Source organism: Leuciscus leuciscus, assembly GCF_965113295.1.
Source record: "Leuciscus leuciscus genome assembly, chromosome: 2".
Lineage (NCBI taxonomy): Eukaryota > Metazoa > Chordata > Actinopteri > Cypriniformes > Leuciscidae > Leuciscus > Leuciscus leuciscus.
The window spans coordinates 53,816,309-53,833,348 of record NC_138726.1 but is presented as its reverse complement, the minus strand read 5'-3'; the positions used below and the strand labels follow the sequence as shown (position 1 = coordinate 53,833,348).

The 17,040-nt window shown below is 37.3% G+C and overlaps 2 protein-coding genes across 3 annotated transcripts in view; one reads left to right on the top strand and one right to left on the bottom strand.

The window, feature by feature from the left end:
• Positions 1-17,040, bottom strand: part of LOC309490540 (interferon-induced very large GTPase 1-like) — a 137,417-nt gene that overhangs the window by 51,582 nt on the left and 68,795 nt on the right. The window lies entirely within an intron of this gene.
• On the top strand, positions 1,327-10,527 carry LOC309492927 (endonuclease domain-containing 1 protein-like; the record flags this gene model as incomplete). Its single annotated transcript, XM_082161966.1, has 3 exons — positions 1,327-1,952; positions 3,206-3,389; positions 10,382-10,527. The coding sequence occupies exons 1-3, from the start codon at positions 1,659-1,661 to the stop codon at positions 10,525-10,527; spliced, it is 624 nt and encodes a 207-aa protein (XP_082018092.1). The 5' UTR covers positions 1,327-1,658.

Here is a 17,040-nt window from a genome sequence, read left to right as displayed (position 1 = left end):
ACTTGTTTAATGAAAAATATCACACACACAAAAAAAAAGTTATTAAGTGGTGGTTAAGTTTTTTTTTTTTTTTTTTTTTTTTTTGACCAATGCATTACAACGGCACTAACCCAGCGCCGCCAATTAAGCAAAACAAAACAAAACGAATGAGCCGCCGATTATGGGCCGTTAAGACAAAGACAAAAAAATAGCCTATTAGATATCGGCCCAAAAAGCACGTCGGCCCACCTGAAATCTCCTAGCCTACATGCGTGGACGTCACACCTTAAATCCTACCTGTTGCCTTTGACCATCCACTTATTTAGCTGCTGGCGCATCAATTGACATGCCATATCCTTTTCTCTCTATCTTTTTCTATCTCGCTCGCTCAGCGCTCACGGCGCCCCCGCCTGCTCGCGATATTACCCCCCTTATGGATATCCTACTCTAGCCTGTTAGTCCTCTAAAAAGTTATATAACATTGAGGAAATGCAGAAATTATTTAGAAACGCTCAACAGCAGCTACATATAGATAAAATAAAATAAAAAAATAAAAAAAATACCTTCGCTTTGGCGCCGCCCTGAAGCTGCGCCGCATATAGCGCATAGGGCACTTTTTGCGCCACTGATGGTTGTTGTAGCAACAGATTGTGGTTTCTGCAGTTCTGGGGTGTGTTTGATGTTGTGCTCGAACGACGTGCAGCCTCTGTACCCTTTCATATAGGCTGATTATTTAAGAGGTTTTTATTCTCTGTCTGGGAAGCGGGGTAGACAAATATTTATTGCTGCGGTACCTTCAATGGGCTGACGGCCGTGTTAGAATGCTGAATAACTTTTATTTAACTTTCATGTTTGGGGATTGAGAGCTGAGATTGGGTAACTGCTGCAGTTGTACTTTCGCTAAGGGCCAGACCAGCCACTGTTTCTGTATATTTAAGTTTTATATTGTGGTTTATAGTTTTTCTTTTATTTGATATTGATGATTAATGTGATTATATTAAATATTGTTTGTCATCTGCTTTTTGTTTCTGTTGCTCTCCTCTTTTTGTGTGTTACAGTGCTCAGTGACTTTGTAGGGTCCGGGCCTGCATCGACACTAAACCTCCTTCGGTGGAGGTAATTTGGGTGGTGTGGCACTGGAGGTGGCTTAGTCAGCTTATATTTCCTACACTACATTTATATTATTATTTATATTATTATTATTATTTATTTATTTTTATTTTTTATTAGATGTAGGCTACTGAGTATAAGAGCTTAGAAAATGTAATAAAGTTTAAAAATGCCATGTGTAGTCATAAATATACATGGATGGAGGGCAAAAAAAGAACTGTTAAATGTTCATCTGTTTTAAACTAAATATTTAGTTTTATTTCAATAGACATACTCTGATTGCCATTTCCTTGATGAACTGAATTTGTGATCGATTATTCATTTATTCATTCATTCATTCATTCATCATTCATTCTGTTTTTCGAAACCTCCCAGTGTTAGTGATCAAATACGCCTGCACATATGCAGGCTAAGAGAGGTGATGCTTTGCATATGGTGACTTTCACTCTTCCGTGTTATCAGTCTGGCTTGGAACACCATGAAGAACAGATGGTTCGGTGTGTCTTTGCCTTTAAAAAACTGGACATTTTGTTATAGACACCGATAACTTCTCAACTTCTCAATCTCTGATGGCTCTTTGTGAGGTTTTTATCTTCAGACTTCTTCTATTGACAGGTTTGCGTCTGGCTGGCGGCACAGTCTCTGACAGCTTTAAGGAGTGCAGTCAGTTCTTCTATATGCACACAGCACCCACAGGTATCCGAGGGGGGAATCTGAAGAGGATATGCCAACGCTACGGAGATAAACTACGTTATGCCACTCTGTACGACAGCAGTCGCCGGCTGGCACTTTATTCAGCGTACACCTTTAAAAAGTCAGATGGACAGAGGAGGATGGACACACCCTGGATGTATGAACCACAGGTAGCCTATAGCAGATACCCTTAGTTTTATCTCATTACTTTTTATTCAAAAAATTAATTAATTGACTATATGCACGGTTACTTCCTGGTTTTCGATAAACCAGCTTGGGCATTTCCAGTGACCTGTTAGCTGTCATTCTTGCTGTACATCGACACAAAACCATCAATGGTTGACTTTTTAATGTTGTATTTATATTTTAATGCAGTTATCACACTCATAACTTGTCAATAAACCAAATATTTCAAGATGTAGGAAATACAACATTTGATTGAAAACAGTTTTATTTAAAAATAAAAAGACATTCATTACCAATATAACCAGTAGATGGCAGCAGAGAGGCTTTTTTTTGGCTCATATTAGCAATTTCCTGTAATATTTTTTCCACACGTTTTGCTTTTGAATAAATATTAAATATAATAAAATCCCTAGGTTTATAAATACATTTTGTCAAGGTGAAGTATGAAGTAAGCTACTTACAAAGTCTCAAGAAAAACAATAACTTTTCTTCAAAATGCAAATGATTCACCGGAAGTTTTCCAGCTGGCTTATATTATACACAAATTCACGTCATTTCATATTTACATGCAATCCAGGGATGCCTGCATCCTTTTTGAGGTCTGAACCTCTTTGACCTAATATATTTACTTGAAGCACCCCCTGAAATTTTAAGTTAATATTAAGTTAAAAGTTAGGTCAATAATAAAATTGTTAATACAAATAAATAATATATTTATATATATTTCATGGTTCTCTGATGTGGATTAATGGTCACATGACATGCAGGTAAACAAATAAAATATTTATCTTTTTTATAATTTTTAGTAAGTGTTTTATTTTGATTTGTCTCTATTTTAAAATAATTTACTTTAATTAAAAAAAGATATGATTTAATAACTTTCTAGCTTTTCATAAAACCCTGACGTAATAATTTACTTCATGTTATTGAGAAAAAAGTATGGAATATATTTTCTTTCTCTTTGTATTTATATATCAATACGGTACAAGATTATCCTATTCAAATCAATTTGATAAACGAGTTAGGTCAAAAGGTATTAAAAGTAATCAAAAAGTAGTCTATACCTTAAATGTGTAATGTAATGGATTACGTTATGTAATCTGGAATCAGTAGCCGACTATAATTTGTACGTAATCTACTCAGCACTGCTCATAAAATAAAACCAAATTATACTGTTTAAATATTCTAATATTCTGTCAATATGGTTTCTGATTTCTTGTTCTTTTGCCTTCCATAGCTGGTTTCTGCGGATGAAAGCGGGAACATGAGAGTCTTGCCCTCTAGTGGTGAAACGGACCAACTGCTTGAGGAGAGCCAGGCAGTGCTGGCAGACTATGTTGATGCAGTGGAGTTCGTGCGAGGCTCACTCAACCCTGACCAGCACCAGGCCGACAACCAAGACAAAGCAGCTACCTATACCAGTGCCGGCCCGAGCCTTTTGGGGGCCCTAAGCAGAATTTGATTTGGGGGCCCCCTCCCACCACGCAGAGTCACCTGTGCTTGACGATTATTGACACAATGTCACGCTATAATGTTACATTATAAATTAATACAATGAGGTTATGTATTAATAAAAAATAAATACTTAATAAAAAATAGATACTTAAAAAAGTTTTTACTCTTTCTTTACTCTTTTACTAACTCTTGGAAACTTCTGAAAACAAACTGTCACAAAACATATAAAAAAAATTATTTACAAAATATCCTCCAACGTTTTGCTACACTTTGCAGTTTGAATGATGTCTTGTATGAACATGACGGAGTATGTTTTTATGTTTCCACTGTTCGATCGCGCCCGCGCCCGCGACTCTCTCACACACACACACACACACACACACACACACACACACACAACATATTACAGCTTTGTAATCTTCCACTGTGATGTTTCCAAGCACATTTTTGCGCGTGTGAAGAGGGTGATTTTTTCCGTCGATATTGGAACGTGAGTGAAGTACAAAGCCTATGATAAAGAATAGTTTAGCATCCAAATCCATCGCGAATGTTGAAACATTTTGATTCTAATGAGAGAGATACGTGAGCCCAACGCCGCTTACTTTCACTTTCGCTTTAAATTATTTCGTTTTGGCTTGTTTATAGTTATTTTTTTTATTCTTAATCTTGTTCTGTTCTGAATATCATTACATTTAAAGGATAAATCATTGATCAAATAAAATGTTTGTGACATGGCTTAACATTACCGTGACTTTGCGCACAAATTGTCTAAGCACGCGAGGTTATGCGCATGACTCAAACACTGGCAGACACAGCAGCAGTTGTAGGCAGGTATATTGATCATGAAATCAGAATTTTCTTGTCTTGAATTATTAATCCTTTCATTCATTTATGTCACTTGTTTAAGTTAATTAATATGTAAAAAAAAAATTAAAAATAAAAAACTCGATTGGGGGCCCCCTGGTGGCGAGGGGGGCCCAAGCAGCCGCTTAGTTCGCTTATGCCTCGGGCCGGCCCTGACCTATACACTCACAAATGTGGTTCCTCAGATCACAGACTTTTTGGAGGGCCCATGGGCCACATATATTGATATGGTGCGGCGCCGCCTGAATAACTTCTGCCGTGGGACGGCCTATGTGGTGACCCGGGTGACTGTATCGGGGATGACCATCCGAAGAGAAAGTGAGGAACGCATGGCTGTCCCGAAGCACATGGTCGGCTTATTGCTGCCCACGCTTTGATCGAAACTCTCCCTATGAAGTACGGTACATGTTTCACACTTACGCAGCACATGCTTTGAATTAGATAGTGGGACACAGTGTTACAGAAGTGCCTTTGAAGGCTTTAGAGACCTTTCTGAAAAGTCAGACTGACATGGACAAAACCGTGAGCATCTTTTTCAAGGACTGCGTCTCAGAAAATACGCATACCAATGGGAAGTGAATGAAAGCGAATTTGTGAACTCTGGATTTGTGCATGTAGTAAATGCAAGAGCCAGGCAATATAATTATATAAATAAACTAATAAAGAAAAAGTAAGTATAAAGAAAAATGTCTAGTATAGGTGAGATTATTTTTTTAAATAAAATGTAAAATAAACATGTATCCAAAGTAGTCAATATTGAATCAAAATCGGAATCAAATAACAAGAATGGAATTGAAATCTTGAAATTTTTGTCAAGCAATAATAAAAACTGTATCCTACCAGTCATTGTACAATGTAAACATTGTAACATGTTGTCACTAAACTTCATAAAATTCTATTTAGTTACCAAATGTTTTGACAATCACAATTACACTTATTGTGATGCAATATTTGTTTTTACATATCGCAAAAACGAAACTATGATTTACAGGTTAAACGAAACTTATCTGATTCTGTAATCATTTAAGTGAAGTTCAGTAATTTCACTTAAATGATAATTAATAGGTAATCTTCATTGCAATTTAAGTGAAATTATTGAATTTAAATATACGAGCTTGATAAAAATGATCATTCTATAAGAAAATTTCAGATGGCATTTAGAGGCTTTTGCATCTGAACTCTTCATACATATATTCAAAATATTTAGGCCTACATGATTATTTTGTATGTGAACAATATGTTTAGTTGCTATATAATACGTTTATGTAAACAGCATATTTGCAACTCAGGGCTCGCAAAATCGCCTGCCCGACGTCCCGGGGCTATATTGTTTTCCATTCGGGCTACCAAAATGTATAACCGGCCTGCCCGACGGGCTATCTGAAATACTGTTCGCTTAAGTCTTGTTATAATCAGATTCAGCGCGTTCTTCATCTTCAATCCGCAGTGGCTCCAAGCAAGAGCGCACGTCAGAAACAGAGGACAGGGTGTGTGTGTGTGTGTGTGTGTGTGTGTGTGTGTGTGTGTGTTCATCTCATTGGTCTGTCAATGTCAGAATATTTGAGATGACCAATCAAATCAAAGTAGGCGGGCTTTATATACACAGAAGCTTCTGAGCGCGAATTTGAGCAGAGCGACTCGCTTCAGTTTACGGTCAAGTGCGAGATAAGATGTAAGTAGCTAAACTAAACATTTCATATTTGACAGTTTTTTTAGGTCATAAATGTGAAACGAATGACAAAAATTATCAGACAAACGAATATACTTTTGTCGAATTTCGCCATTTTGAACTGAAAATAGGCCTATGTAAAGTGACTAATAATTAGTTTGCTGTCATTGTGAGGGGACATTAACAGAGCATTAACAAAGCCGTTTTCATGTTGGGCACAAGAATAATAATGAATGTGTACATGTTGAGAATTAATATACCATTTGTAGCCTTCAGTGAATTAAAAAAGTTCAGCTTTAGGAGGGGAAGAGACAGGGCAAGATGAGGAGACTGAGAGAAAAAGAAAGAGTGATGGATAAGAAGTGAGAGCAGGTATTGACAAATAATCTACTGCCCACTGACGTTGTTTTAAGCTATTTCTTATCCTTTTTTGGCCTTAAAATGTCTTGAAATGGACATATCAGAGAAATAAAAAAGTTGAACCCCCTAATAACCTTAAATGCAGGACCTCTTTGATTATAAAGCCCTGTCTACGGCCCTGTATTAGGAATAAGATCAATAATGAATGTGTACATACTGTGAATGAATTTAATAAACTTAGGCTACCTAGCTTTCCTATAGCTTTCAGTAAATTAATGCGTCTGAGAAAATGATTAATAAATCAACCTATCAGATGACCCTATGTTTACTTCACTGACAGACAAAAATGAAAAGCCTATATCAGTCAAAGCTCAGCTTTAGGAGGGGAAGACAAAGAGAATAGGAGTGTGATGCTGATGAGGAGAGAAAAATAATCAGCTGCCCACTTACATGGTTTTAAAGCTATTGTTATCCATTTTTTTGGGCCTTCAAAACATCTTAAAATGCACATAATGTAGATCAGAGAAATCAAAATTTTCTCGAACCCCCCTGACTGAGTATGAGTGAGTATTAGACCCTAAACTAAAGTGTTACCTTTTTTTTTTTTTTATACCCTCATTGGGGGCTGAGCCACAGACATGACTGATTCATGTTCCATACTTGTCACACACATTTCAGTTCAGTTAGAACCAGATGCATATTTGTTGATATTTTGTGTTTTGAAAAAAGTTTTTCATTCATTGTTTTGACTCCTAACCAATTTTCTACATTGAAAAATTGTCTTTTTATCTGGGCTAGTAAAATTCATTTCGGGCTACCAAAATCTGAAGAGTGCCTGCCCAAAGGGCTACCAGCGATTTTGAAATTTTGCGAGCCCTGCAACTATTCTGTATGATAATAGGATTCTCTTATTCATTTTGAAAAGCTTGAATTACGAACAAATCTACACTGCAAATTTCATAAATTATTTCCCATTTCAAAATGTAATTGTTTTCAATTGAATCGCATGGGTAACTGCAAAAGGCAATTATCTCCAAATGTGTGACGAAAGGTCGTGCATCCGCCAGCCGCAGCATGAAAACAACAGATCAGCGCAGACGAACGTCTGCTGAACTCTTCTGCTGCAAGTGATAAACGCTGCAAGTCGCTTGATCCATTTAGATTTGACTCAGGATTTTGTGTTATACAGTCATGTGATATGGGAACATTAATGGGTGTGTTGTGAATTTTGCTGAAAACAGTTAAAATCGTGGAGACACCACCTTTTGCCCCTCCAGCGACAGCCTGATGCTCTTAATAGTCCTACTACAGCAATAACTATGGTAAATCTCATTAGGGCAATTACAAAGGATAATTTAACAAAACAGCTTTGAAGCCCCGATCCCATGAATGAAGGATAGAGCTTTATTCTCTTTAAATATGTTTAATGAACTAATAGTTACAATGAATTGTAGGCTAATTTAAGTCAAATAAATTCAATGAGAGCCCGATGAAAGATAAATATCAGTGTCTTACATGAATTAGGTGTTATAGGTGATTCTCTACAGAAACATTTGTTGTTATGGTTGAAAGTGTCCTCATATCCTGATAGCAATTGCTAGGTAAGCAGTCTAAATTAATTTTTTATAAATGTATATCATCTTAATAGTTCAAATGTCATCATTTACTCATGTCATGTCACTCAGTTTTTTTCTGTTGAACATAAAAGAAAATGTCTGATTTTTATTTTATTTTTTCCATATATAGAAGTCAAGAGTATAACATTCTTCAAAATACATACTCAAAATAGCATCATTAGTCTATTTATTTATTCAAATTTCAGGCCCTAACCAAAGAAAAACATCTACGGGTGAACTCATGGGTCGGGTGGGCTGGATTTGTCCTGGGCTGAATTTTAGCCCCAGTCAAGCCCTGGTGTATGGCAGAGGTCTAGTGTCCTTGCGTTATTCGGCCAGAGTGAGGCGCTCTAATGTTGATTGACAGGCTTTACACAACACACACATAATTGCCTTAATGTAGTAAGCCTATTTATTGCCTCCAAATATTGTTTTAAAATATTACAAGTTGTGGAGAAATTTCAGTGAGAAAAAGAAAGTCGTGTCTATTCTCAAACATGAAACAAACAGGAGTAGGGGAGAGCAGGCATAACGCTTTTTGACTTTCTCAATTTTTGTAAACCTACTTTGGATTCAGAGTATTTCTTTTTCCCCACATTCATTTCCCACATTATGTGGTCTTGTTTTTATTAATACAGCGTAAACTTTTTTCTAGATTTACCCTGAAAGATTGGAAGTGAAATGTGACAACATGCCCCATAGGTGGGGTACGTTGTAACATGTGAGGGGCACATTGTAACATGACCATATTACAGCTTAAAATGTAATCTGATCTAATAAAAAAAATATACAAGAAATATTTAAATATTTTCTCAATAAAATACAATTATTAAGTTTTTCATATAAAATAATGGCATTTTTTAATCATTAAAAATAAACACATTTTTGAGTTTGACAACCAACACACCGCAAATTACAGCAATACAGCATAGTTCAAAACATATTAATAATTAATAATTTCTGAACATTGACTCTCAGTCTTTATTCACCTTTTTCGCATGGTTTCTCAATAGAATTCATAAAAGTATAGAATATAATATCATAGTTCTAATAGGGGCGCATTGTAACGCAGTGTCACAACATGCCCCGCCTGCACAACTGGGATTTAAACCCGGCTATAGTGTCTTCTGCTAGTTAGATCAACATTAAACAACCATCTCAACTTTTAAATAACAGATTGGAGATTAAAATAATATCAGATTTGTCTCATTTTAAATAAAAAAACAAAAACAGAGATGAAAAAATAATGTAAGTAAAAAATGTACTGTTGCTATCATAAATGTCCAGTGGTATTTTCCAAAGATTTCAGAATTTTGGCACCATTTTTTCTGTATATAGTGTTGATATGGCAACTAGTAAGTAGTCTTGCCGAGTATTGAGGTAAATACAGTCAGTTTTGGAACGTAAATAGTTGAGAAAGAAAACGCATGTTGTGTAACAGTATATTGGATCCGTGCATAAGCTCTTAAAGTGACAGCAGCCTAATAAACCTGCTGCTGTCTGAAGAGAATATCACTCGCTGCTCTTGACTAAATAACTTTTGAAACTAACTTTAAAAACTAAGATTTTTTCCATTCAAGGAGATAGAAAAGTTCCTCTTAATTGAAGAGTGTATATATATATATATATATATATTAGTGAGGACATTTTACTGGTCTTCACTTGTTAAAAAAAAGGCTTATAAATCAACCAAATCATGTTTTATTTAAAGCTGGTGTATTAAATATGTTTTATTTTGCACGTTTCTGTGATGGGAAGGTTTAGGGGTATGGTCACAGAAAATATCATTATCCTGATAAAATGGGTCTGTTCAGTGTCCTCACTAATATAGTGAAAAAATCAGGGCCTGCCGCCCGTATGTATAAAACTTCTAAGAATTGCTCTTAAGAATAGTCTTAAGCTTTGACTTAAGTGTCAGAAAATTCTTAGTAAACAGTAGGACTTCTCTAAGAGTAGGAGACTTTTATAAAGCAGCTAAAAGCAACTTTCAGTAAAGTCTAAGACTGATTCTTGAGTGCTGACTGAAGTGGCACTTAAGTGCTGCAAACTAAGGACTACAATGATGTCAACCCAAAATGACCACCCTCAACCACTGAATAAGCCAATAGTGAGCCTGCAAGGGTGAGGTGTCATGCTGCAGTGACCTCACCCTTGCAGGCGGTATATAATACATTAAATACAATAATTTAATGTATTATAATCAAATCATTTAATTAAGACACTGAAACTTTAATATTTCAATTTATAATTTTTTTTAAATTGCTTTGCATTGTGCAAAATTATCACAAGTTAGTATTGATGCTGTGGAATCCCCTGTGGAAAAGTGAGGTAAAGGAAAATTGTCAGATTCACCCTTTATTCAAATAGTAGGTAATAGGTTAAAGAACGAATGGCTCAGAATCACTGCGGGATTAACACGATCACTTCTCTTCTGTTCATGCCTTGTTAGTCTTAACTTTTCTGCCACTGCTGTCTGTGTCACGGGAGGATGACGGTTTGTGTTTGTCTCACTGTTGGCTCAGTGTGTCGAGTCTGAGAGGCTCACAATATTTCTCTCAGCCAAACACAGGACCATCGTCACGGAGCAAGAACTAATGCCAGTATGCCGTACTAAAACATGAACGGACTCAAGCTGAGGGAGCATACTGGAGGTTTAGTGTGTCATAAAAACAGGACTTTATTCTGTGTTGTGGACTAACAGCCCAATGGACGACAGCAACAACTGGACACTAAACTACGGGAGACTGTAACAAGCTTGTGTTGTGAAGGATTACAAATTTAAGAATCTATTTCAGATATGCTTCCTTACATAACATCATGGTGAAGAATACTGATTTTAGCATTTGAGGTTTTAATTTAGATTCCACTACAAACTGAGAAAGTGATTATTGAGTTTACAGCAAGATATTCCTGCCAGACCTGTTTTCTCTATTGTGTTTTAAATGAATCAGATCACTGAGATTCTCACCTTTCGGAGGCCAGACATTGAATTGTTAGGTTGATTGGATTAGCTGTAGGGGAGACTTTCACCTTTTGTCTTTAATGGCTCTGGGATGGCCCTTGGAACCGGAGTTCCTGGCCAGTATCAGCATTTGAATAGTTATGTGGATTCAATTGGACTGGTAGTGCTCTCAGAGTAGGGTGTGTTCCTACTTCATTTGCATGCTTTGTTTGAATTTGTCTCCACCTTCAAAAGTCCCTCCTCCTAAAATGCCTATAAGATACCATGTAAAGTTCAGTTAGTTAGATTTTGTTGGACGAACCGCAGCCACGCTCAAATAAAGAAACTCTTCTGTTTGAACGTGATCCCAACGTCTCCTGGTCTGCTTTGAAGAAAGAAAAAACTTTCCAACAGTTGTTACTGAGAGTCTAGACTGGACCTGTGGATATGTACCATCTGTGGACTTTTGTGTGGTTGTAGTTATATCTAAACTCCATTTTAAACAAACTATGAGGAGTTGACTAGAGCTGCGTACAAAACAACCTCAATTCTAATAATCAATACTGTTTTAAGAGATGAGTTGAGACTCTTGTTATTTTTCTTGTTTGGTTTTGTACGCTCAACCACTAGAGTGTGATGTTGTGGTACATCCAGAATAAAGACTCTACATCCATTACGAGCCATTCATTGGGTCTTCAGTAGGCGTACAGTGAGAGGAGGATAATAGAATTTAACTGTACATTTTTAAGTGTGAGAACAAATCAACTGAAAATATTTGTAAATATTCAGTTACTTGTTTGTTTAATGTTTTACTTCTGGTCGAATGAAATATAAGATACTTTGTGACCAGGACAACAGGTGCAAGTTGTAATTCAGCCACCAGCAAAATTGATGAATCCCATTCGTTGGAGGTTAAATTCACTTTCTGCTGCTTCATTTAGTTTTGGGATTTGTGGATAGAGGTGATTTATTGCTCTTGTATTTGAGCATAGAGATGGTGTGTATCATGTAGCATATCAATATGTCACTCATATTTCTGCACAAGTATGACCAGCTGTTCATTTCAGATAGAAATCTTTAATATGGAGATATGGACTGGAAGCACTGGAAACCCTGGTGGTTATGAGAAGTATTTCGTCTGCCATGAAATTGTTGTAGCATTATATTCTTACCAAAATGCAACCAGGACTTCATTAAATATCTAAAATAGGTGGAAAGTATTATTTTGTGATCACATTTTACTACACTTAAGTATATACTATTGTTAATGAATTAAGCGTCTAGTAAATGAATGCCAAAATAAAGATGGCATAAAGAGCGCAAGAGGGTCTCAATATGTCAAGCCTGGTGGTTTAAAGATTACTGAATAAATGAAGCACATGTTATTTCTCTAACAAAATAAACATTTTACTGGGTCCTAGAGCAAATTTACACCTGTTGCCCTGTTTTACTATATGTTCAGAATCAGAACGCCACACTTGATGAAGAATAAACGTGTTAATAATGGATAAAAAAAAAAAAAGGTAAAAATATATTAATACGTTGATGATATTTCTCTTTATTTAGAAGTTATTACACACTGTACACTGTTAGAAAAAGAGGTACAATACAGGTGTCATGATCCTGCCTCTTTCTCTGTCTCCCTCTGCTGGTCACACACACACACACACACACACACACACACACACACACACACACACACACACTAAAGCCCCGTTCACACTGCCAGCGATTTTGTCGCTGCATGTCGCTAGTCTCTGTACTGTGAAGTCGCTTGTGGGCGTTCATAGTGCTGTCGCTCTAATGTGACTGGTAGACTGCCCGTCTGGCCATATCTATACAAAATACCATCACAAGTGAAATATACAACAATATAATTTTAATTTGACTAGGATTTAGGCTCAAAAGAAACAGTATGCTGTTGGGAGAGTGTTTTTATATTACCACAGCAGTGTTCAGTGGATTAAATCATTTAGCCTACTGGATTAACGATCGATCAATCTACAGATTAACTCATACTGTCATAAATTACTAAAACGTCATTCGAATTTGACAAATAATCAATTTTCTTGTCCCTAATAGTCAACATAATGCAGGGGAAACTGTAAAATGATCTGCAGCAGTGCTAAACTTGCATCATAATTACAACACTCGAACTAAATGTGTGAATTAAACTCACTGAGACTGTCGACAGTTTCTTTTCCAATCATCATTTTATTATATCCATGTATGTGGTTACAGTCAAATCATATAAAACAGTGAAATCGCCCTCGAACTCTTCTGTCTTGCCTGCACTCGAGACGGTGACGTGAGCTGAGCTCCTCTGAAAGTCTTCTTTCCTATTGGTTGTCGCTCGCGAAAATCGCTTCTCATTTGCATAAAGTTGACATTTCTGAACTTTTGTCGCGCGTCTCGTGTCGCTTGACACGCCCACATTCTGTCGCCAACGGTCAATGTCGCTCGTGTCGCCGGAAGTCGCCAGCGCTCCATTGAAATGAATGGGATCATGTCGCTTTGTCGCTGCGTGTCGCTGGCAGTGTGAACGGGGCTAAAGGCTCAAAAATAAAGAAGTTGATAACAGAATTATTTGCAGTGCGTGTAAATCTTTGAAAACCTTTATTTTTCCTTGTGCACTTCGAGAACTTTTCATCCCAAACCCACACATTTTGCTCTTTTCTGCTGTCTTTTTTGCGGGTCAAAATATTTTGCTTGCGAGGTGAATAGTTTTGCAAGTTGAAAAGTTTTGCAAGTTGAAAAGTTTTGTTTGCACGTGAAGCTGTAGCTCAGTGGGCGGTCTCTACCAACCAGGATGAAAGGCCTTTTTCTTTTGGTCACCCTCGATTGAAGTGACTAGTTGGCCACGCCCACTACGGTTTCCCGCCGCTGCTGCTGCCACCGAGAAGATAAGAGAAGCGAGAATGGCGAGCAACAGGTCGTTTACTGGGTAAGATAACTAATTTAATATCATAAACGCAGTGACAAGTGAACTGAATGATTCTCTCTTCTTATGCTGTCCCATTTAAATACTTAACGTTGGCTAGACCAGTATGTAGTTAGTGTTACCGTTGACTAGATTTTATCTATTAGCCAACACTAACGTTAGCAGCCAGAGCCACCATTAGTAACGTTTGCTGTGTGATCGATGTCCAGTGTTGCTAGCTGAGCTGACATTGGATTTTCTCAGCGTAAAGGTTAAGAGGCACTATTTTCGATGTTCGTAGAGTTGGGCCTAGGTTCTGGAGTAAAAATATAGGCGTCCCGCGTGACGTCACGCCATTTGGAGCAGCCATCTTGGCGGAATAGAAAATGCTAAACCGTCGGCGAAATATTCCTATCATGCCCGAGCGATGCTGTGCAGTTGGATGCGATCAGATACGTGATCATACAAAAGGAATATCTTTATACCGTAAGTGCGGTGACATGACGTGAAGCGTTAGCTGACGGCCGCTGCGCTAATAATAGTGGTGGGGGAAAAATCTATTCTGTTCAGTATCGAGATATTTTGCGCACGCAATTATATACTGTAGCGTAAAGTATTGCAATATTTATTTGAGCAATTCCGTCAAAGAAGCAACACATTAAAGCCTGGAAAGCATTGAAGATGCGATGTTCACAGATTTAATGTGACATTTGAAGTGAGTTGAGCAGTCTTATTTTCCTCATTTTTTGTAATGCCTTTGAATAATATGGGGGACATGAATCGCAATATATCGCAGAATCGAATCGCAATACTTGCTGTATTGCAATATGTTGTTGACGGATGTATTCCGTCAAAATGGCTGACACGCGGCTAGGGGTCACGTGACTGGGAGATCTGTATTTACACGACTTCTTATTTATTTAATTTTTTTATGGCGGGTGCTAGAGTTTCGCGTGTGTTCGGCCAATCAGCGTGCACTAAAGTCACTGGTAGAGTGAGTGTGTGTGTAAATTGATCTAGCCACATGGATTGTATTTTTGATTTTCATAGTGTATTGCATATACTTATTGTATGTTTTACATTGAATTTGAGTTATTATTATTTTTTACTTAATGGCAGAATTGAAAACCAAACAGGCAGATCACAACCACAGGTAAGCTATTAGCTTATTTCTACAAATTAATCAGATGCAGACTGATCTCATGAAATGGCGTATGTATGACACGCCAATTCGTATTTCCATTTTTGGCGTGCTATCAACACGCATAATCGCTTTTCAGCGTGTTTATCAACGCCGTTGACTTAACGTTACATTACTCTCTATATAAATATATATGACTTACCCCAACCCCGTCCCTAAACCTACCCGTCACTGGGGTTAATACCATTTATGAGTCTTCCCCTACCATCCTAGTAAAAAAATATCGCTCCCCAGATGTAGATATACATTTTGCTTCGTTTCGCTCGGAGATTTAACAGCGTAGACATACACGCGGAATCACTCGGACATTTAACGGCGTAGACATACACGCGGAAGATGACGGCGTGGACATACACGCGGACAGCTCAAAATGCGTATAGATAACACGCCACTTGACTTGAAAGTGGCGTGTATGTTTACGCAAAGTCATGATGTCATGTTGCAAGATGACAGTTTGTTTTGCTCAGTATTATAATATTAGTGTTTTGCACCTAAACCTTTTTTCCCCAGTATGACCAACGTGCTGTAACCGAAGCAGCACAACATTTAATTTCCTTGGTGGCCAGAGCTATCCCTGAGGAAAATGCAAGGCAGGATCAGACTCAGAGCCAGATCCAGCAGTCAGGAAGACCTACTGTGGAACATGAAATGGCTAGGTAGATAGCAAGCATATTTAAAAGGGCCAGTTCAGGTGTTACACAGAATAGTCAAACATTCCTTTTTTATAGCGATATAAGTTTGGCATAGGATGCCGCAGCTAAACATAGTGTTTCTTGCTACTCAAAAAACACTGAATACACACACATTCATAGTTTTACCTGTTCTACAATTTGCAGATCTTTTCCTGGATTTTTTTTAAAATGCTGGCAAAAATAAAAGACATCTTGCCAGATGTCACAGGCCAACAGTACCAGCAAAGGCGCATAAATATTTTGATGGTTCTGTGTCTTTGCTGGGCTCTAAATCTGATACGACCCCATCTATATCCGAAGAGCTGGAGCTCATGCAAGCAGGGCTAGGAAAGAGGACCCTGTCCTTAACATCAGATACAACACATGCCGAGGTGAGGAGTGCTGATCTTAAGCAAACACATATTCTAATAGCGTTATTTGTTGTGTCTGTGTTTTAAGGGTTTTTCTTTAACGTTAATGTAGTTATCAAGTTTGCTGCGGGAAGCATACTCAAAGATGAGTCATTAGGAAGACAGGTGGCTTCTTTTCAAAGCGTCAAGTCAAGTTTATTTGTATAGCGCTTTTCACAATACAGATTGTATCAAAGCAGCTTCACAGTATTAAATTAAAATAATACAAAGTTTTTTCAAGAGGAATTTATTGATTGATAAAATTAAAAAAAAATTAATTTGCAAAAAAGCTGCAGGTGTGCTTTTTCACAACTTTGATCAACATTTGGTGTTAAAATTCATTAATATGAATGTCCATTCAGTACAGAAAACATTAATGCATTATACTGTAAAGTTATTCTTTTTATCAGTTGTTGTGTTACTTGCTTATATAGGTGGGAATGGAAGGAGAAGAATATCTGTAATACCATTGGAGGCAGAGGGGTATACAGGATCAGTGATCAAAAGTGCTTCTAGTGGTGGGAAGAACTTGCTGTACGTCGTGCCATTGCAGGATGAACTTGATATGACACCACTGCCACCAGATGCACCTGAATTTGCCCGAATGCCAAAGGCAACTTGTAAAAAATGCAAGACTCTGATGCCACTTCAGACACTGGCTTTGCATGTTGACCAGTGTGACAGCATGCAAAACTCAGAAAACTCTGAATTTGAGGTAAAACTATGTTGTGTAGGCTTTAGGTTACTATCTTTAAGAACTGTCGCTGACAATAGAAATTGTCTTTTTCTTTTCTCTTTGCAGGAAGAAGATTTGGTGTTTATAGAGGAGGCAACATCATCTAATGTTATACATCACCCTCAGGAGGTACACAAGCAAAAGCTAAATTAAACATTGGCTATGTTTACATGACACCTTTTGTTTCAACTGGAACGAAGTCATTCTGACTGATTGAATCCGAACGTAG